This window comes from Pongo pygmaeus, chromosome 3, assembly GCF_028885625.2.
Source record: "Pongo pygmaeus isolate AG05252 chromosome 3, NHGRI_mPonPyg2-v2.0_pri, whole genome shotgun sequence".
Taxonomy (NCBI): domain Eukaryota; kingdom Metazoa; phylum Chordata; class Mammalia; order Primates; family Hominidae; genus Pongo; species Pongo pygmaeus.
This window is the reverse complement of record NC_072376.2, coordinates 155,326,234-155,347,937: the sequence shown is the minus strand read 5'-3', so window position 1 is coordinate 155,347,937 and position 21,704 is coordinate 155,326,234. Positions and strand designations below refer to the sequence as shown.

General features: G+C 35.7%; 1 protein-coding gene across 8 annotated transcripts in view; it reads left to right on the top strand.

Moving 5' to 3' along the window:
- The window catches only part of INPP4B (inositol polyphosphate-4-phosphatase type II B), an 831,569-nt gene that overhangs the window by 551,458 nt on the left and 258,407 nt on the right, over positions 1-21,704 (top strand). For all 8 annotated transcript variants that reach the window (XM_054486648.2, XM_063664144.1, XM_054486649.2 and 5 more), the window contains one exon: positions 7,061-7,140. In XM_054486648.2, the coding sequence (XP_054342623.1) occupies positions 7,061-7,140 (80 nt within the window). The remainder of the gene's footprint in view (positions 1-7,060; positions 7,141-21,704) is intronic.

Sequence of the window (21,704 nt, the reverse complement as noted above, 5' to 3'; positions counted from 1 at the left end):
GCCATCCCACATGGAAGAAATGCAGGCTGTTCCATTATGTGATTTCCTCTTTTGGCTCAGCTGTCTCTCTGCTGATCCTTTCTACGAGCGCCAGCAGCTTCAGGCACTGGATCATATTCAATGATTCTCAAAGGAGAGACAATCAGTTCCCAGTGGCGGTAAACATGGTTTAGACACCTCTAGGCTTTATAAGTGATTTTTGGCACCAGACCCTCTTGGCTTCAGCTTTGGGGATAAAGATATTTTCCTGAGGGATGATTAAGAGAGATCTTAATCACATCTCTGAAATCAGACACCTTCCTAAATGCTGACCTCTCCTCTCTTCTAGCCCGAGCTTTATATTAACTGGATATATTGTGGCTACTTATAGACTAGCGTCTCTATACTGGCTCCTCATCAAGCATGTTAATGAGATTGCTGGCCTCAAACACTGAAGGTTCTTTGAACATACAATGGGGTACATTTATTACATTGTGTCTTCATCTTTGAAAAAACTCGGCTATAATTCCTGGACTAAAAGAGAAATCTCAATTGGTATCCTGTGACATGCCTATTTTTGCAATTAGGAATGTACCCTAAGGCAAGTAACGTGACAAACTGGCTTAAAATTAATTAATGGGTTTGTTTTTCTCATGTTATAGAAGTCTTGGGAAAATTGTCCAGGGCTTCAGCTACTCAAAAGTGACTTGAAGCAACCAGACTCTGCATTTTCCTGGTCCTTCTTTCTTAGAGAATTGCACAAACTGGCCATGGTACCACAGTTATCACATTCTGGGTTGAGTGAAAAATAAGGGGCAAAAAGCTCAGCTGGCCTATTCCTTCAATTCTGGAAAGCAATAACTTCCTGGGAAATTTCATTTTGTATACTGTCACTTACATAGTATTGGGAAGAGCCTAAGACCTTAGCTAGAAGAGAATCTGGGTACAACTCTCATTTAAACAAAATTGAGGTGCTATTAGTAATGAAGAATGGGCAGAAAGCGTGTTAGATAGGCAATTAGTCATGTCTTCACACTCCTGCTAGATGTACTCCATGAGAGCAAAGTCTCTATTTCTAATATTCCTGGCTTTGTGCTTGGAAGCTAGCAAATCTATGATCTATGTATTGAATAAATCAAAAAGCACACCATGATTTTATTTTGCCAACCATTTTATGTATTGTTAGAACCACCAGAAATAAATGGGTGGGGGATTCTAGAAATGACTCTAATAATACAGTAAAAAATCTAACAATTTTTGTGACCCATCAGAACTCAAAATGGCAGGTAAGATTTCAGAACTAAAGTTCAAGCACAGTAAGAATAAGTCTAAAAAGGAACAATTTAGCATGCATTGACTTCCTAACAACCTCAGATTACATGTTATTTTGGAGAGAGAAGTTAACATGTTGACCACCTATGAAGTACCACTTGTTAATATACATCCTATCAGCGAATCCTCAAAATATTTTCTTGGACACTGCAAAACAGGTCAGAGAGTTTAAGCTCTTGGCCAAGGACATAGAGCCAGTAATGGCTCTGTCATTACAACATACAAGGGCTTTACTCTTCAAGTACTCTAATTTTTTTTAAAGGAGTTTAGATTTGTTATTGTAATCTTTCAAATATGTTAGGTGTGTTTCTTTGCATTCTCAAACAGAACTTAGTGGATGCACCCAAATATTTTCTTGATAACTTAGTCAAGCAAATACTAATATGTGCTCTTAGACCTTTTGAGGTATATTCACAAGTAAAGATACAATTCTGTAATAAATGACTTTACCTTAAAGTGCTTTTTAATGTTTCCTTTGGGCTATTCATCAACTTTTACTAGATTTCTTCCCAATTATTTTTTCTTTTTGATGTATTTTTCAATGTTAATAGTTCACTTAGTCTTTTTCTCTTCCTATGGGGTAGGAAATAATATAACCATACCTGTTATGGTTCACAGAAAATAAAAAGTACCTGGGCTATGAAAAGGCCTGCCTGTAAGTTATGTGTAAGAGATGTTGTGTAGCAGTCTTATGATACAAACTTCAACTTTTCAAAGACCTTTTAAAACTTATACCACAGTTCCTGTGTGTTGTTTTATGATGACAGGTCAAAATATTATTGATATATTCATTTAACCTCTAAACCAGCAGTGTTCAATGGATATAACATATGTCACAAAATGCATGCCGCATATGTAATTTTAAATTTTCAAGCAGCTGTGTTTTTAAAAAGTAAAAAGAAACTGGCTGAATTAATTTTAATATATTTTATTTAACCCAGTATATGCAAAATATTATTCCAAAGTTTAATCAATACAATAAATTATATATTCATATTTCTTTTTTCATACTAAACATTCTAAATTCAGTGTGTATTTTATACTGAGTGTACATCTCAACTTGGAGTAGCCACATTTTATGTGCTAAAGCTAGTGACTACCCATTGGATATCACAGCTCTGGAGGGTAGTTGAATAAATTTGAGGCTGTCCATGCAAATTGTAATATAAAAAAAAAAAAACCTGTGCTTTGAATACAGGCTTTGTGAGAAGAACATGAATGATGGAGGTTTGGCCAGCTGTGGCCATATGTATGGTGTTGTACCTTCTCTGACCCCCTTAAAGGTGACTGGGGAGCCACAGAGGATCTGCTGCTTGGAGATGTCAAATCCTAGTGAGCAGTCTGGAGATCTGTGACTTGGCTGCAAGGGCTAGTGGGATACACTATTCATGTGGACACTCCCTGTAGAGAGAGGCCAGGGATTCTGACAGATGCACCACTTTTTTTCACCCTGTTTGATATTACTCTCCAGCTAGGTGACAGTGATTGAAATCATGCAGCAAACAATTTAATGATTATCTGCTTTGGGGTTCTTGCACCAGAATAACTGAGTGTTGAGTTGTCATGAGCAGGCAAGAAAGGTTAGAGCTGCATGTCGTGCAGGCAGAGAGTCTGTCAGAAGGAAAGGGAATTGCCACCTGTCCTAGAAATGAGGCGCAGCGTCGTGGGGATGAAAGAATGCTGGACAGAGAAGCAAGAAACCTGGGTTCTAACTTGCCTTCTGCAGATTAACTAGTTCTGTGACATGTGTAAGCCAGTTTACTCTTAGAGGCCCCAGTTCCTTTATCTACAGACTATCAGGGCCTTAATCCTTAAGGTTCTTTAAACATCCTGTGTAATCTAATACCACTTACAGCTATAAGGGATCATAGGTAACATTTTCTCAACAATAATATTCATAACTATATAGTACCTTTTGGCCTTTGTATCTTTTATCATCTTTTTTTCTAAAATTTCTTCTAAGTTATATTTCCCCCAAATCTCATATTTATTTTTAAAGATATATTTTTCTTTTTGTAGTGCAGGCATTTCTCATAGACTTTTTAAAAAATACTTTGCCTTTTCCCAAAAGTGTTTAAGCTGCACATTAGATACTTTTAAGGCATCTGACTTCTGGTTATATGATCTTAGTCACTATGCAAAGTTCTATTTATGGGAGATGTTTTATTTTCCTGGCTAGATGCTTTCTTTGCCTGGATTACTTTAATTTTCTCATAGCAATAGCTATGAGAAAGGTAAGTTATCATATGCATTTTTTTTTCAGCAACTAAGGCCTAGAGTAGTGGAGCGACTTGTTCAAGACCACAGACTTCATAAGAGAGAAGACAGGGAAATAAGAAGTGACAATGCTTAGCAGTAGATGGTGAGCCTGGGGGCTGGAAGAAGTAATGTAATTGTCCAGATTTTCATTTTTGGACAGAATAACTGATTTAGAGCCACACTTCAGACCTCTGAGCTCCAACTCTAGTGAAGCTTTCCCTTTTTTGTCTTTATTTTCCCCTGATAGAAACAGCACTAAAGGAGATTCAGAAAACACTGTCCCTGAATTATATTTAAAATATTAAAAAATTAAATAAATTATCTTAAATTATATGATTATAATGACAGTGATAGCAAAGATACAATAGCTTTACATTAAATTATTCTTTTACATTAGCATCATGTGCTATAGAAAAGACTCTTTTCTCATTCATTCTTTTACAGTGTGTTCAGTGAGTATTCACATAGATTAAAGATTTATTTTCTAACTTTGGGGGTGGGAGAATCCTTCTTTTATTTGTACTGAGGTGAAGAAAACAAGAAACCAGCTCGAAAGTAAATGTATAGGCAATCCCATTGTTTGTTGTTGCAGCATAAAACAGTTGTCTTCACATTTTTTGATTTTATTACTGTAGTTTATACAACGTGCAGTCCTGATATACAGTTATTTTTAGGATTAAAAAAAGGATAGCATTGGTACACAAATAATACCTCCTCTTGTCTGACAAGTTTACAAAATGTAATGGTATGATGCCATTGTTATCCAGATTGATTTTTAACAGATTTTATTATTTGTGAGCATTTTCATTATCCTTTGAGATCAAGCAAGTGGCTGACAGTTGTAATGGATAAACCTGACTCATGGGCATTGTTCTTGGCACACTGTATGCACTCACAGTGCAGCCCTCTGTTCCAGACACTGGGCTCAGCTAGGAGATGGACAAGCCAAGGTTCTGCTTCCACAGGAGCTCCTGGTCTGGTGAACAGGAGAAACATTCAATGGCTTGCGGTCATAAATTTTACTTGCAGCTGTGCCTTATGGTGAGTCCACAGTTTATGTCTGAAAATAGCAATTCCACCTGTCTCTAGCTGCTACATTCCACTGTGGGGTGTTTGCTACTTTTATTGCCAAAAAGACTGCAATAATCTCATGACATGTGTAGCCAGCTTTATCAATTTTAAAACCATCCATACCTCCAAAATCTTAAAAGACAAATAGAAAATAATTTGCAATTTTGGAGTTTCATAAAATTTATGATTGCTTTAAAGTTTTCTTTGAGTGTGAATAATGAGTGGGAATTTAATTTAAAAGCTATGATTATCAGTGAAAGAGAAGGTGAGATCAACATCTCTTTAAAATACAAAATGCTAAAATAAAATTCACTACAGCAGTATACGATCTGCATACTATAAAATTGTTTTGATTTTCCACAATTCAGTGAACAGTAGTTTATAAATAGCTGCAAAAGTAGCTTTTCTCCTATATGTAATAGAACCACTTACTTAAAGGCTAGTGTCTATGCCATTTGTTCATTCATTCATTCATTGTCAGTAAATATGTACCAGATACCTACTGTGTGCTATGCAGCGGGAGGATATCAGTAAACAAAAGAAAGCTCTTTGTAGAGCTTCAATTCTCAATTATTTTTTGGAGAGGTGCAAAATAAATATATAATATGTCAGGTGGTCATAAGTGTCAATAGAGAAAAATAAAACAGGAATAGAGAATAGAGGAGTGTGTATGTGGGAGGGGAGTGTGCTTTCGTATAGGGATGTCTTAGAGAGCATCTCTGGTGAGGTGACATAAATACTTTTATTCAGGAGGATCTCTCCGAGTCCTCTCTGCCCCTGGCTGAAAAGTCATCCTAATTTCTGCATGCTTTGCTGATACAGCTCACAAACTTCCTTCTTTATCTTGATTCACTCTACTTCATCACTCATGGACCTATCATCAGAGCTTGTTTCCACAAATCTATTTTTTGCCTAATGTTCCTCACCTAATAATTTGGTCTCAGATTTTTCAGGCTTTGGTGACTGTGTCTAAACCAGCTCTTTGAATTTTAAGTCAATTAATTGGGTTTATCATTAGCAATATTTTGGTATCTCCTTCAGAACCGAGTTGCCTTTCCTATCCTTTCCTTTCCTTTCCTTTCTTTTTTAGAAATGAGGTCTCATTCTGTCTCCTGGGTTGGAGTGCAGTGATACAATCTTAGCTCACTGCAGCCTTGAACTCCTGGCCTCAAGCAATCCTCCTGCCTCAGCCTCCAGGGTCACTGGGATTATAGGCATGACAGGAGTGAGCCGCCATGACCAGCGTGTTTTACCGAATGTTTGATTTTAAGCCTTTTAGGACCAGCTCATCTAAGTTAAAGATTTTTAAAAAGGGAGAAAAATTCCGACTTCAAGCTTTTCTTTCCTCTGCCTAGCAGTCTCTGAGTGTGGATGTAGCCTTTCATGTATGAAATAATTTCCTATTTACCTCAAAAAAGATGCCATTAACCTCAAATTCTTTGTCCAGCCTCTCATTCTAGTGCAGCTCGGCAGCAGACCTACGATGAGAGACTGTTCTGGAAGAAGTAGCATTGACTTATTGTGGAGTATTTACATTTTGTTAGGCTGCAGTGGCATAAGAAATAACATGGGTTTGTTATTTTCATATTTACTCCTTGACCTTAAGGGAAGAATGAGAGCTCTTTTTCATGTTATTTATCCCATAATATTGTGACTTTTAAGTCAGAAGTAGCCAGGGATATTAGAAACAGATGATAGGTTTTTTATCCTGGGAAAGAAAAAAAAAACAATTTGGAGTTTTATTCTTTACATTGAGTCAAAAAGAGTAGAAAGCAGATATTCATAGGTCATCAACACCTAATATAATAGGCGAAAAAAGCAATTTAAAAAAATGTAACTGAATAAGTGCCATTCTCTTTAGTGTATTAGAATGAAATTGTCCCATGCTAGTAAAGAAATAACAAAGGAAAAATGCTTTTAAACATTGCTGTGACGGGGGGAAAATATAACATTTCTATTTATAACTTGTACAAAGTCCCACATAAAAATAGCTGCAACTAACAGATTTGCTCATATCTGGAATACAAAGTTGTTACTGCCAGTGATTTGAGGAATTCTAATAAGAGGAACAACAGCATTGGTAAATATGGAAAATATATCATCTTTTATTTTCCTTCAGTTTTCATATGCAGAGAAAATTATAGTTAGTGAAACAACTCTGGGTGCTGTATTTTACCTCTTGTTATTTTCTAGCCTGTTGGTCTCTTTTCTTTTAGTGAAAATGATACATTTTCACCCTTTAATCCTACCCCATGAGGTAGATATATTACTGATAATTTTATCTCTGTTATTGAAATATTTGTCAGGCCAATAGATTTAATATTTTATTCTTCTAAAGACTAATTTTGTTTGATTGATGTGACAGCAAAAATATTAAAGAACCTCAAGTTAATGAAACCATTCTTTCTGTTATTTTCAGCGAAGTTTCTTGGGCTATGCCAGTTTTAAAGTGGGAGAGCTGCTGAAGTCAAAGGAGCAATTGCTGGTCCTGAGCCTGAGGTGGGTCTCTTTGTTTGTAGAAATACTGTTAAAGTTAATAAGTGATGTTTATTGATGGCCAGTGTGTTTGAAAGTCACAATTCTTGCAGATGTTAGATGTCAGCTCTCAAATAGCTAATGTTCTCCACTGCAACAAGTTATAGTGAAACAGCAATTATTCAAATTCGCATTGAAGTTCATGTTTCAGGTTGTGAAATGTTATTAGCCCTTATAAGAAAAAACAATATTACATTATCATTAAAGTGATGAAATTCTTTGAAAGTAAGAAAGTAAATATAAATTATGATCATGTTATTAAATATTTTTTCTCTTACTTATCAAAATGTTACTTTTTAATCAAATAACTTTCCAGATTTGAAATATATTAGAGGCAATATTGTACTTTTATGATAATAGAGAGTAAGCTGATTATTCTTTTTTCAGCCTATTTTGGTGCTATACTATTAAATATAAACCACTTATCAGTTACAACACATTCTTTCTTGACACAGACAGTAGATCGTAGCTAATTCTGAGTACAGTTTGCTTTGAAATAGAAGATGAGACAACAGTCTTTAGGAAGTCACACCATTTTAATTACTAAGAAGAGCGTTAAATAAAATAAATTTTTCTTTTTAAATTCAAAGTAAATTTGAAAACACATAAATTTTGAAACAATTGTTTTCTAATCATATAGTAACTTTCATAATTATGCATACATTGGGGATACTGCCTTGCACTATTTTTATGGTATAAATGAATACAAAAATTGCATAGAATACCATTTGTAAATCTTAAGACTTTCTTATTTTGATGAAACATGGAGACCACTTTCAAAGAGCTGGACAATGTCTTAAGTTTGTTTGTCCACTTCCACCAAGGACCCACTTATAACCAACAATTTATTTCAATAAAGATATGGCTTATGCTAGCATCTCTACACCAGGATTTGTCCTTTTCTGATTTTTTCTAATCCTTACAGCTCCTCATTTTGATTTGATAAGATAATATAATTTAAACTATATAATACTTCAAGCAGAGAAGTAAGTTGTGGATTCTAATGAGGCTGCCGTCTGCTCTAGCTTTCTTTAGGTTATGTCTCTTAAACATCTGGTGTCGGTGTTGATATTATACTTTGTATGGGAAAACATATAAAAATCCTTATAGTTTTATGATATTATTACCAGTACAATTTTGCTGCTGTTATTGTTTTCAGTTTTAGGTGTAAAGGGTCAGCTAAAAAGGCTGACTATCAATGTCACAGATAACCTAGAAAATATCATCATTCTAGCCTGACTATTGAATCTGACCCATATGCCCCCGGATTCACAACATGAGATATCAAACATTGAGCTGTCTTAGGACTACTAGCAGTCCACATGTTTTCTAGATCAGATGCATAGCATCTGATGCATAGCATGTTCTTCTTCATCTTACTGACTCACAGGCCCCAGTATTCATTATAACATAATAGTCATTAACATTAACATCAGGAGCATACTACACAGTAGTGCAACATTTAGACATTGGTTTGAAACAGAAATCAGGGGACAAGAAGTTCTTAGTAAAATTAAAATTAGTGAACACACAGTACCTTAGAGAGAGGACAAGAATGGAAGGGTCAAGTTTAGGGTATTACCCTTGAAAGAGAAAAGAAATACCTAAATTTCATATTTAGATGAAAGCAAGACAAATTTCTTCACTTTTGATTTTAATACCCCTGATTCCTAGTCATTTGATCTTGATTATATAAAACAAATTCAACAACGAAGAATTGACTTTTCTAGAAAAAATGTCAGAAAACCAATTCTGAAATGGCTAGGTTATCATTTTTCCCAGTTTTGTGCTTTGCCAAATTTGTGGTTTTCTCTCCCTATGAACCAGACAGATTATACATTTATCATAGCCTCTTGATTTCTGATAGATGGCTTTTTAAAAAAATTCTGATGTAATTTATTTTCTTTCCACTGATTCTGTCTCTTAAGTATTGAGTTGGAGTCTTAGGTCAGCCTTAAGAAGCATTTTTGTTTTGTTTCATATTTTAAAATATTCCTTTGCACTGATTATTTCTGACTTTTATTTTATAGTCATTAATTTTAAAACAATAAAATTCTCCGACTTCTGTAAAACAAATTCACAGAAGTAAGAGCATTCTTTGATAATGAATAAAGTTCCTTTTCTTCATGGTTAATTTGAGCTTCCCCAAATCTTACAATTGTGCTTGTATTCACTGTTTCTTTGGGGGCTTCTTATGTGATAATTCAGATTCTAAAACTTTCAAACTAATTCAGCCGAGCACTGTGATTTAATATAGCTTCCGTGTCATATGTGCTTTGAACTGGAGATCAAGGGCAGAGGATATATTGCTTTTATTTTTTCCCTGCAGAAAACTTAAAGGAACAAGACATGTGCATCTAATTTATAGATTTAGACTCAAATTTAATGAATATGATATTGTGTATTTTTAAAGATGTAGAGTAAAATTCGTTTATATATATTGGGGAAAATGTCTCTGATGTATAAAGTCATTTCTATTCATATGTCACCTTTAGTTAAATGCAGAATTTACTATGTTTCTGAGTGTTCTAGCATCTCAAATGGACTTGGTTCTCTTTAGTAATATTGTCTACATCTTTATATTACATCCACTCTGTTTCACTACTGTGCATTTGGTAGTTCCTGTCTCCTCTTACTTCTTTTTTATCTCAATTATATTTTCTGTTTTTGTTTTCTAATTCATTGCTGTGTAGTCCTGACTTCTGGACTTGTAAACAAAGTAGAGTTTGTATATGGAGGATTATAATTGTAGCTGTGAAAGACATTTGATAATATTATAAGAATGATAATAAGGATGACAGTAACCAACTATGTGCTTTGTGCTCTGATAATTATATTAGAGATGTCTCATTGACCCTTATCAAATGAGATGCTATTATTAACTTCCATTTCATAAATCAAGAAACTGAGGTATAGAAAGCAGTTAAGTAATTTGTGTAAAGTTATAATGCTGCTCTTCAATGGGAAAGGCAGGGTATGAAACCACACATTTCTAACTGCAAAACCCATGATTTTAATGACCGACATTTTGTCTCTTTCAACAAAAGAGAAAACAGAGAACTAGTTGAAATTCATATCACATGTCACATACCTTACTAATGGCAGAGCAAAGCAAGAACTCAGGCCCAGAACCAGTTTTTCATGGTTTCTTCCACGTTTGACTTCACCACCGTGCCTGGGCTTACAGAAGGTGATGACTAGAAGAGTGGTCCTATGCCAGGGAGAACTTGGGAATGTTAATCATGATGGAAAAATGCAAAAGGGCCTGTTAGTTTAAGGGGGAATTGAAGGCTGAGGGAAACCTATGGAATGTGTTCTTATCCCAGAACCATGACTGTATCCTGATCTCGATCTGGTTTGCTGCCGAAACACCTGACAATCCTTTGCCCTACCAACCGGACATAATTTTTGGGGGACCACATAAGCAGAACTTTGGAACATTGTAATAATGTCTTATAAGTTGATGAATATAAAAGTTAAATATAAAATAATATAAAAGTTGATTCTCTCTGTGGAAATGATACTAGCAGTCAGGAAAAAAAAATTACATTGATCTTAAAGTATTTAAACAACCACAGATGCAAAACAACAACAGCTACAAAGGTAAAATTTGTTTCCTAGGAAATTCATCTCAGGGGAATGGAGACAGAGGAAAGTGTTCCAGCCTTGTCACAGCTTTGTTGTGTGCCTCTGCACAGTTTGGATTTCACTCAGTGCTCATTCATTCAGCAAACATTTACTAAGAGTTTTTTATATTCTAAGTACAGGAGTAGAGTTAATATTTTCCCATTGATGTTACCAATTATGTGTTTAATGAAAAAAAATCTCATTATTTATTGAGCATCTGCTAGCATGAGAGGAATATGTGAGGTACTTTTCATGCATTATCTTATTTAATCCATGTGGCATTATCATCTGTCTTATAGCAACTTGTCTAAAATTCTACAGCTGCTGACTGTGCAAGTGGGATTAGAACTCAGTTTGGTCTGACTCCAGAGCCTATTCTACTTTTATTTTACTACCTAGTAGGAAGCTCAAGATCTAACAGAATTTTTTCTTCCTTGCCCATTTTATATTCTTTTGTTTAATGGGTTTTAGGAGTCTCAATTAATTTTTATTAATGTTTTATATTAAAATTCAATTTTATCTGCCTGCAACATAGTAGAGGTTTAATAATTATTTGTTGGAGTTTCGATTCATGATGATTACTTCCTTATACTTTTATGGATGCTAAATGTAATGCTAGCACCAAGACTTCATTTCTGGGTGTAATCCATCTAAATTGGTGAATATTATGCAGTCTAAGCATTAGAGTATATCTGAGGCAAGCAAATTTCAGAGTAATAGTGAAGGCTGTAATCTGTTTTAAAAGCTGAAAATCTTAGAATCTACATTTATTTCAGTATAGGGCACTGTTACGTTGTCACAGAAACTTTCAGCTCATCTTAACAAGGACTTTATTATTTCTTTTGTAACCTTCTACATGTCACCACACCCCCACCCCACCAATTAAACAAATTTTATATCATTTTATCAGGGTGAATATGATAACACTTTTTCTTGAATAGAGATGTGCAAGTATTTATTCATACAAAGGGACTATGCTTTTCATTTATTACTTCTACCACATTTACAGTAGTGCTTTTTATGGGACAAATAACATAAAACACTGATGATCTTAAATGGATATATAGTTACATTTTATAATGTATAGATGTATGCAAGATGCTATGAAAGAAAAACATTTAACTTATACTGTTTTTTAAATTTCTCCTATTTTATGTAGTATTTATGCATATACCTATGCATGCATATATGTACATGTATTATAGATTATGTGGATGAATATGTGTTTGGGCATCTGTATCATTTTAGAACATTTTGCTTCCTCACAAACTATGAATATTTACTTCCTATTTTTGTCAAATGTTTATGCCTAGAGATGTAAGATCCAAATTGTGAGGTTTTTAAGTTTTTATTTTTTGGCATTTTGCTTAATTAGCCTCCTTAAATACACACACAAATGTACACAAAGTTCAGTTTTGTAGTTTCTGTAAATAAAAGAACAACAACAACAACAAAAAAATTCCACATATTTTTAATGTAATCTTCCAAAGGTGTATTCTTAACTCGAGAGCCAGAAGCCAAGGAGAGGCTCCATTGTCTTCTATACAAGCATAGTCAGAGTGATAAAAAGATAAAACTGCTAGTAGCACCTCTCAGGTTGGGAGGCCAGGCATGTTTTATAGGCCACAGGGCAGTGGATTGAAATAAGTTTGTTGCTGGAATCCTGTAAGTTGGTGTGAACCCCCACAGTGACCTGAAAACAACCTGGCCATAGATAGACAACAGGGTTTTAAATGACAAATTTTGTTTTCAAATGAATTAAAACATTCTTAGACTTTTGATTTTCTATTCCTACACTTTTTTTGCACACAAATAAAGTTGATGTATGTCTTCTTACTTTAAGCATGGAATCTATTTGTTAAATTGTGTGTATGATGAATACTTCTATAATGGCATTTTTTCCTATCAATATCTACTTAAACTTCAGAGATGACTTTAAAAAATCATATCCAAGCCCCTTAATAGTCATGCATATTTGGCATAAATTTCTTTCTCTTTTAATTGTCTTCCAGTTTTTTTTGGCGGGGGGGGTGGGGGGAGGTACCAGAAACTAAGATTCTAGTCGTCTCCACAAAAGTAAGAGTTTTCCACGTCTAAAATATTTTGTATATTAAATAAGGTCAATAGAAAGTGATTGCAGCCAATAACCACTCTTTGGAAGAGAGTAGCATATATATATGATTAACTATAAAACAGAACAGTGTTATACTTTGTTGAAAGCATGGATGGAAAGCATGGGAAAAATTAGAGGAAGAGGATGGCACATAAGTAGCTAAGTTTATGCTTTTGTGTAGAAAAAAAAAAAAACTAAAAACTTCATAAGACCTAAAAGCAATGCATCAAAACACTACATTTTTTTTCTTTGAAAATGAAAAAGGCCGCATGCGGTGGCTCACACCTGTAACTCCAGCACTTTGGAAGGCCGAGGCAGGAGGATCCCTTTAGCTCAGTGGTTTGCAACTATAACATGCCAAAACACCATTTCTACAAAAACTACAAAAATTAGCTGGGTGTGATGGCGCATTTTTGTAGTCCCAGCTATGCGAGAGGCTGTGGTGGGAGGATCCCTTTTTGAGCCCAGGAGGGTGAAGTTGCTGTGAGCCATGATCGTACTACTATACTCCAGCCTAGGGGACAAGAGCAAGACTCTGTCTCCCAAAAAAAAAAAAAAGAAAGAAAGAAAAAAAAAGTGAACAAGCAGGAAAACATGTGAGTCAACAGTAAATGCACACTAATGAGTGATCCAGGCACACACATATGAGCAAGACTCACTGTGCTTTTGGCATGGTGACAGGAAGTTCCTCCATGACAGCTCTGACACTGACTTGGACCTCATAAACATGTAGGGAGAGGTAAATAACACTCTTTGGAGTTTATGATGGGTTAAGAATTTCAAATGTTTTATCATAATCTTCTATTCGCCTCAATCTTCTAAAAGATGGCATAAAAATGATTTTATTTCTGCTTCACAAATAAGCAAACTGAGGAACAACAGGCCAACTTCTTAATGTTGCACAGCTGAGAAGGAATGGAGATTATTGAGAAGAAGTGTTCTTGATATCAAGTATTTTTCAGAGAATATGAATTTTGCTTAGAATTTTAGGATGCAATTATTATTATCTTTTTTTTTTTTGAGACAGAGTCTCGCTCTGTCACCAAGGCTGGAGTTCAGTGGTGCAATGTCTGCTCACTGCAACCTCTGCATCCCAGGTTGAAGCAATTCTCTGCCTCAGCCTCCAGAGTAGCTGGGATTATAGGTGCCCGCCATCATGCCTGGCTAATTTTTGTATTTTTAGTAGAGACAGGGTTTCACCATCTTGGCCAGGCTTATCTTGAACTCTTGACCTCGTGATCTACCTGCCTCAGCCTCCCAAAGTGCTGGGATTACAGATGTGAGCCACCGCGCAAGGCCACATCAAATTATTTTAGAGACCAGAGAAAACTTTGAACCTGGCCCTTCAGCTTCTTCTTGGACCCCTTTCATGACAGGAGACTGAAACTCAGAATTTTTCCTCCCGTTTTCAGACAGGTGTAGTGTTAGAAAAGTATTTCTATTGTATCTCAAGTTTTATCTCTTTACCACAGTCCCAAGTCTTCTTTGTGGAGTTAAGTAGAACAAGGCTCATCATGCTTTTTCTCTATAACCACATTTGAAAGCAGCTCTTTTGTCCAACTCTAAATCTTCTTTCCTGTTTTTTTTTTTCCCCCCTTAGGAAGGTATGTGAGGTAGTAGAAACAGGACTTTCATACCAGACTTGGGTGCAAGTCCAAGCTTAGTCACCACCTGCATCACCCAGGCATGTCTCTTTAAGATCTATTAATGGAAGTAGTAATAACTCCCTTCCAGGGTGGTTCTGGGCAATTAATAAATGCAGTGAAGTTCCAAGCATTGCCTTTTGCATTAGAGAAAAACTCTATAAATATCATTTCCCTTTATTCTTGCATGAAACTTACTAAGTTCCTCAGCCATCCCTTACTTTTTGCTTGGTTCACTTGCTTAACTTGTTGAAATTCCTTTTTAGAATGTGACAGCCACCTTCTCTAAACTTGGTGTGTTAGGCTGCATTTGCATTGCTATAAAGAAATACTTGAGACTGGGCAATTTATAAAGAAAGAGATTTAATTGGCTCATGGTTTTGCAGACTGTATAGAAAGCATGACACCAGCGTTTGCTCAGTCTCTAGTGAGGCTTCAGGAAGCTGTTACTTATGGTAAAAGGTGAAGTGGGAGCAGTGGTCTCACATGGCGAGAGTGAGGACAAGGGAGGTGGGGGAGGTGCCACACACTTTGAATCAACCAGATCTTGCAAGAACTCACTCATTATTTCTAGGATGGCACTAAGCCATGAGGAATTTGCCCCCATGACTCCAACACTTCCCACCAGGCCCTGCCTCTGACAGTGGAGATTACATCTTAACATGAGATTTGGAGGGGACATCCAAACTATGTTACTTGGTCAGTGGGAGAGGGGTTGACTTAACCCTGGATCTGGATATAACATTTCTATTATCCAAGGAAGGGGTGCTTACCTGAAACCTAAATTCTGGCTTTAATCTCTCTGGCATCATATGGCTTATTGCCAGATAGCTACCAGCAAAAGAAATATGGACAGCAATTTGGTTGAATCAGGCAACATGCCAGAGTTGGGAGAAAAATACTTATTTAGACTAAAAACTTTAGCAATAAAAGATTGAAATCAGGACAGAAATTCATAAGTGTAACACAGAGTTTTGCTTTTAGAGGTTGCTGATTCATTTTATTGCTGAATATATCAAAAACTGTCCAGAGAAGTAAATTCAAGTGACATTTCTTAGGGTTGAACTGTGAGAATGAAGGGTGACATCAAATACAGAAGTAGGAACATCTTCTTATAAAACTGATTATTTTATGTTAACTATGTTAAAGGCCCTTAGGGACACAATTGCCTGAAATTTTCAAAAGGCTCTAACATGAGCCATTGTGTAATGACTTAAAATTCCATCAATGTATAGAACTTGGGGCAAATGCAAAGCATGCAAATGTGAGATTAGGACAGTAAAGAAGTAGAAAGAGCAGATGATTTAGGGACATATCTGTGCCCAAATCCTGGCTCTTCTGTTGCCTAGCAGTATGGCTGATTGTTCTGAGACTAAGTTATCTTATCCGTGAAATGGGGATGCTAATGGTACCTACTTCATGGGGTTCTCTGTGAGGATCACATGAGTTACTAATGTGAAATGCTTAAAACAGTTTCTGACACATAAGTCCTTGATAAATGTTAGCCATTATTTTTATTTTTAGTTGATCAGCTTCTCTAATGCCGGTTTTTGTTTTCCAAGACAGGATAAGACACATTGTACACAAACTATCTGAAATGGCATCTAATGCAAAGCAGGTCCTCATTGTACTATCTACTATTTAAATTATTATCATCAGTACTTTTATTTCCCATTTCATTCAACTAGACTGTTTTTCATTATAATTTAAATGGCTCTGCAGTTATATGTTCTGTATTTTTCTTTATGTTCCTAATCCATTTAAATAAAGTTGCAGGTATGACCATGGAAACCAATTAGCACTTTCTTAGTTTGCATTATTCAAAAGGTGTTGGATTTGTCAGATTGCAAATTGGTTTAGAGTTCTCAGTCACTGAAGGGACAACACAAACCAGAGTACACTTCAATAGCTCCTCAATTTGTATAGAAAAGCCTGAAACCTTTCCTTTTTTAAAATGCAAATCACGTAAAGTTAATATCTGTACACAAAGACCTACCCGCTTAAGAAGTTTGAGAGCTAATTTAGCTTTGAAGATAATTTGAAGGAATGATAGGGCCTGAAAGGAATTATATTTGACCTGAAAATTTTGTATTGGATTTCCCCATATTTACCAAAGTCAGTTTCATTATTATCACTGTGTTTCTGCTTCACTGGACACATTTATATCTGCTTTTTCCAGTGTTGTTTTGTAACACCGGTATCCCTTTGGTTATTAATACATGTTTTTTGAATAAAGGAATTCTGTGGCCAAATAAGTTTGAAAGTCCTCTAAAAAAAAAAAAAAAAAAAAAAAAAAGAAAAGAAAAAAAAAAGGAAAGTGAATTTCTTTCCTGTAGGACATCTCAGAGCCTTCAGTAGCCTTTCAAGGCCCTTGAAGATGCTCAGAGGACACGTGTCGCCTGCAGCTTTTCTTAAATTAATTTGAATGCAAGAAGATTTCATCATGGAATACTTATCAACAGCTTATTAGACACTATGTTCCAAGAAACACAATCATGTTATTCAGAAAATGCTGATTTAGAAGAACAACAAAAATGTATTTTTCAAAGAAATGTGAGTGGTTGTCTATGTGTATTTTCTGCCATAAGCATATTCTGTAACACACACATCTGTAGGCAGGCATGTGATCCTCACCCAAATGAACACTCACCCCTCAATTCCCCACACATCATGCCTCCATCCACATGCAGGTGCTATACCCCCGTCCACAGTCATTGACAGACCTGTGGCATCTTATACTCATGCCCATGCATGAGTTTGTAATATTTGTACAAGAAGTATGGGGAAAAGTGGAAAAATACTCACTGTTTCTTTGATGTTCATTGACAGATTCTTTTTAAGCTTGCATAAGTGAACACATATTTTTGTAATTACCTAATATTTTACCTACCCGAAACTGAACTTAGCTCTTATGCTGAAATCTCTGCCTTTTGTTTGTTTCAGGTTAAACTAAGACCCTTCCTACATTCAGGTACCCTAAATGTAGCCCAAGCTAGAAATTTCTGCATCATTTTCAACTTGTCCTTTCTAAAATTCTTATCTGGTAATGTTCTTTTCTTTTTTGAAACTTTATATGTCCTCTTTCCCTTCCCCACACCGCTCCTCTTTCCTCAATGAACATGAACATGAACATCTGCACATCTGCTCAGCCCAGGTATACAAGGTGCTTCATCCACAGCCTGGCATAAGTCTGCTTTTTCAGTTTCATCTCTACCCACATTATTCTTGATCCTGACCACCTCTTCCTACCTCATTTATGGTGGCTTGTGGGTACTTAACACTTTCTAAAGGTGAAATCAGAGTTCCTGTATTTCTCTGGGATCCCTATTCTCATGCTTTTTGAGCTCAGTTTCAACTTCATCCAGCAAGAGAGCACACTTTTGTGTGCAGATGGTGTACCTTAGATTGTTCCCCCTACAATGTCCACTTTTTCCCACCATTTTTTGATAACCCTTGCCCAAGGAAGATATCTTATCCACCTGGTATTCTCCAAATTTACTCGTACTAGGAATTGAGAGGTAATAGTCTCCAGGCATGTCAGTGAGAAGGTCTAGTCACCATCCCCCACCACAGCTTACCATTGGCCTCTCAATTTCCTATGACCAATGACTGTCTTTTCATCATCAACAGCTTTAGGGGCTGGAAAAAGGATGTCAGAGCTCATCATTCCTACTCCAGTTAAGACGCTTAATGATCATTAGAAGGTCATCATTTTTTAACTGCTTCCAGTGAGGTTTTATTTTGCATTTCTATTTATATATTTTGTTTTTACAATACATTTAGGGGTTACAAAGGTAGTTTTGATACATGATATATTGCATAATGGTGAAGTCTGGGCTTTTAATGTAACCGTCCCCTGAATAGCATATATTGTACCAATTAAGTAATTTATCATCCCTCACCGCCACCTCTCCCTCCTACCCTTCTGAGTCTCCAGTGTCTATTATTCCACATCTGTATCCACGTGTACACATTACTTAGCTCCCACTTATAAGTGAGAACATGTGGTATTTTAACTTTCTTTTTCTGAGTTATTTCACTTAAGATAATGGCCTCCAGTTCCATCCATGTTGCTGCAAAAGATACTGTCAGTTCTAAGTGTGAGTTGTACTGAAGATACCATCCTAAAGTGGAGATAGGAAGTTACTTGCCTCTTGGCAATGTATTACCCTTTGTCGCATACTCTAGCTCAGGAATTTCTACCCTAAACCATTAAATGACGTTCACTGTTTTCTGTTGTTCTGTGGCATAGCATAGCTATTTCATAGTAAAACAGTGGCTAACAGAGATTGTTTGCAATAGTGCTTCAGTAAGATAAAGGATTGAGTCAGGGAAAAAACAAATACTGTTTAATTCATGGAAGATAGGGAAACATAGAAAACTCATGAAAAATAATAGACAAGACAGATTTTAAGAAGGCAGAAGAGAAGGATGACATCAAACAAATAAAAGATGTAGAATAAGACAGAAGTAATAGGCAAGTTTATGTTGTTTTACTTGAATACATTTAGTGCCAATATAAACAGATTGCTTTTTTTTTTAATGCTGTGCTGCAATGGAGGATGATCACTTTGCATCCAGCCTATAGTTTTGTGGTTGATCCACTAAGTTCCCTGATCGATGGACTTAAGCTTAATAGAAATGCCCTGTAATCCAAGCACTTTGGGAAGCTGAGGTGGGTGGATCACCTGAAGTCAGGAGTTTGAGACCAGCCTGGCCAACATGGTGAAACCCCATCTCTACTAAAAATACAAAAAATTAGCCGGTCGTGGTGGCAGGCACCTGTAATCCCAGCTACTTGGGAGGCTGAGGCAGTAGACTCTCTTGAACCCAGGAAGTGGAGGTTGCAGTCAGCCAAAATCACGCCATTGCACTCCAGCCTGGGCGACAAGAGCAAGACTCTGTCTTAAAAAAAAAAAAAAAAAAAAAAGATATAAAAATTAGGTAATTACCTTTTTTATAACTTCATCTTGGGCTGATTAGTTTATTGCATTATAGGACAGTTTTACCATCTTGCATAGAAAGTAAAGTTTTAAAATTAACAAATCATCAAATGAAAGTTTAATTGAACCTGACTGAAGTGTTACTAGGTATATATTACATTATATAAGAAAAACAAAAGACCAGATTAGCTTGTAGAGACATGCCAAATGTTACTTCTTTTTTCTGATGTTCACACATGTAAATTGGGAAGTAAACACACTTCTTTAAAGCTTAATATAAAAACTGATTGATAAAAACAAATTTAAGGTATCATAATAAACATGGTCTAATCCTCATCTATCCATTGATGACCAGAGCAGATCACTTGAATTTTATTGTACTTTTAAATCTTCCCTTATATTTCTCTGATGCAGTCTCTCTCAGGGAAAGGATTTAAAAGTTTAAATCCTAAACTTAGAAATGGTGTAAGTGGGGATTATTTTTCTCTTATCTAGAATCAAATTGAAGATTTTCCAGGACTCACACAATAAATAACAGAGATGGTCTCTAATGGTTCTTGGGTTTGCTTGTTTGTTGGGCAATCTGCCAACTAACACTAAATTTTTTGGCTATTGACGCTTGCCTCTAGTATCAGGAAAAATGAATTGCTTCTATGACCAAGTGAGATATTGCTTTTAAAGCACTTTCAGGATAGGCCTGTGATTGTAACATCGAAGAAAGTTGGAGTTTCATCACTGTTACCAGGAGTTCATTACTTTGCTTAAATGTCCCAGTCTATCTGGTAGTGATAATAATATCACTGAGATTACTTCAAATTGTGGTTTTATAAGACAGATTTAAAGAAAAGGATCTCCTATACTTTAATAGAAAAATAAACAGTTTTCAAGCTATTCTTTCTTTCATGTCATTTTTCCTTTCTCAGTACTCCCACTAGTCCTTGAAACAAGTAGTATTTGAGTGATGTTATCTTTCCCACTAAGTTCATTTGAAAAAATATATTGAGACAAAAATACATATAATATATGAAAGATCCAGGGATAGGGAATGTTAAAAACAAATATTACTGGTTTTGTATTTGCTATAAAATTGTGTCATTTTCTCAGAGATTGTCTTTGTAATGCCTTTAAATTATTTGAGTCCAAAAATGCTAGTCATGGATAGGAAATGATGCAGCACAATTTCCTTTCAGTTTCAGGGCTAAGTGAAGAAAAAAATGAAAATATATTTTTTAGGAAATATTTTTTCTTTTTTTACACCTTATAGGTCCATTCCTCAATTAGAGCTTTATGAACTTTCTACCTAATGCCTTCCCTATAGAGAGATGGAGTCAGAAATGAAGGCTAATGATTTTCCAAGTGACAAAGAGGGCTTCCTTCTGGAGCCAATTTTAAGAATATGATGCTGGGGAACTGTGAAGCGAGAAGACAGTCTGGGAGTAGAGAGCAAGCAACATTTTATAACAGTACATGAATACCCATTCTAGGAATGAGTTTCCCCTTCTATGTGAATATTCCCCTATTCACATTTAGGAATTGTGTCTAAGTTCTGCCATTAGTTAGACACATCACTTCAGAAAGTCGGTCTTTTTTTGTACCTCAATTATGTCATCTCTAAAATAAAAAATTTGAGTTAGATGAGCTTTCAATCCCTAGTGTTAGTTGCCGGATGATTCTCTCCATCTTGTAAGAGCTGGGAGGAAGGAAGTAATTTTTGCATTACTTAAGAGACATGATTAGTGAATTATATAAGGAAAAGCTTTTGGTCTTTATCGGGTAACTCCTATGTTCCTGGAAGATAGCCCTTCTAGGATCAGATTTAAAGAATAAGTCTTTAGAAACAGAGGCACTGACAGAGTTCTGAGGGCTTTTCACAGCCTCATCTATAATTGGGACTTCTAAGAGAAGACTGTGTCTCATAAGGCTGATTTGAGATTTAAAAAAAATAATAATATGTTCAAAAAAATTGAACTAGTGCCTGGTACATAGCCACCAATAAATATTGATCATCATTCCTATCCTCATCATCAACTTGAGTGTCTTAAAACACTGAGCCCTGAATAGCCCCTACATTCTTTGAAAATAAATATCCAGCTCCAGGTTGTTTGATGCCTAGCTGTCTTTGGTAATACACACCACATCCCCCATCTATGGCCAGCCTGGTCCAGTGGGTGATCAGTGCCAATCTCATTGGAAATGTGGCAT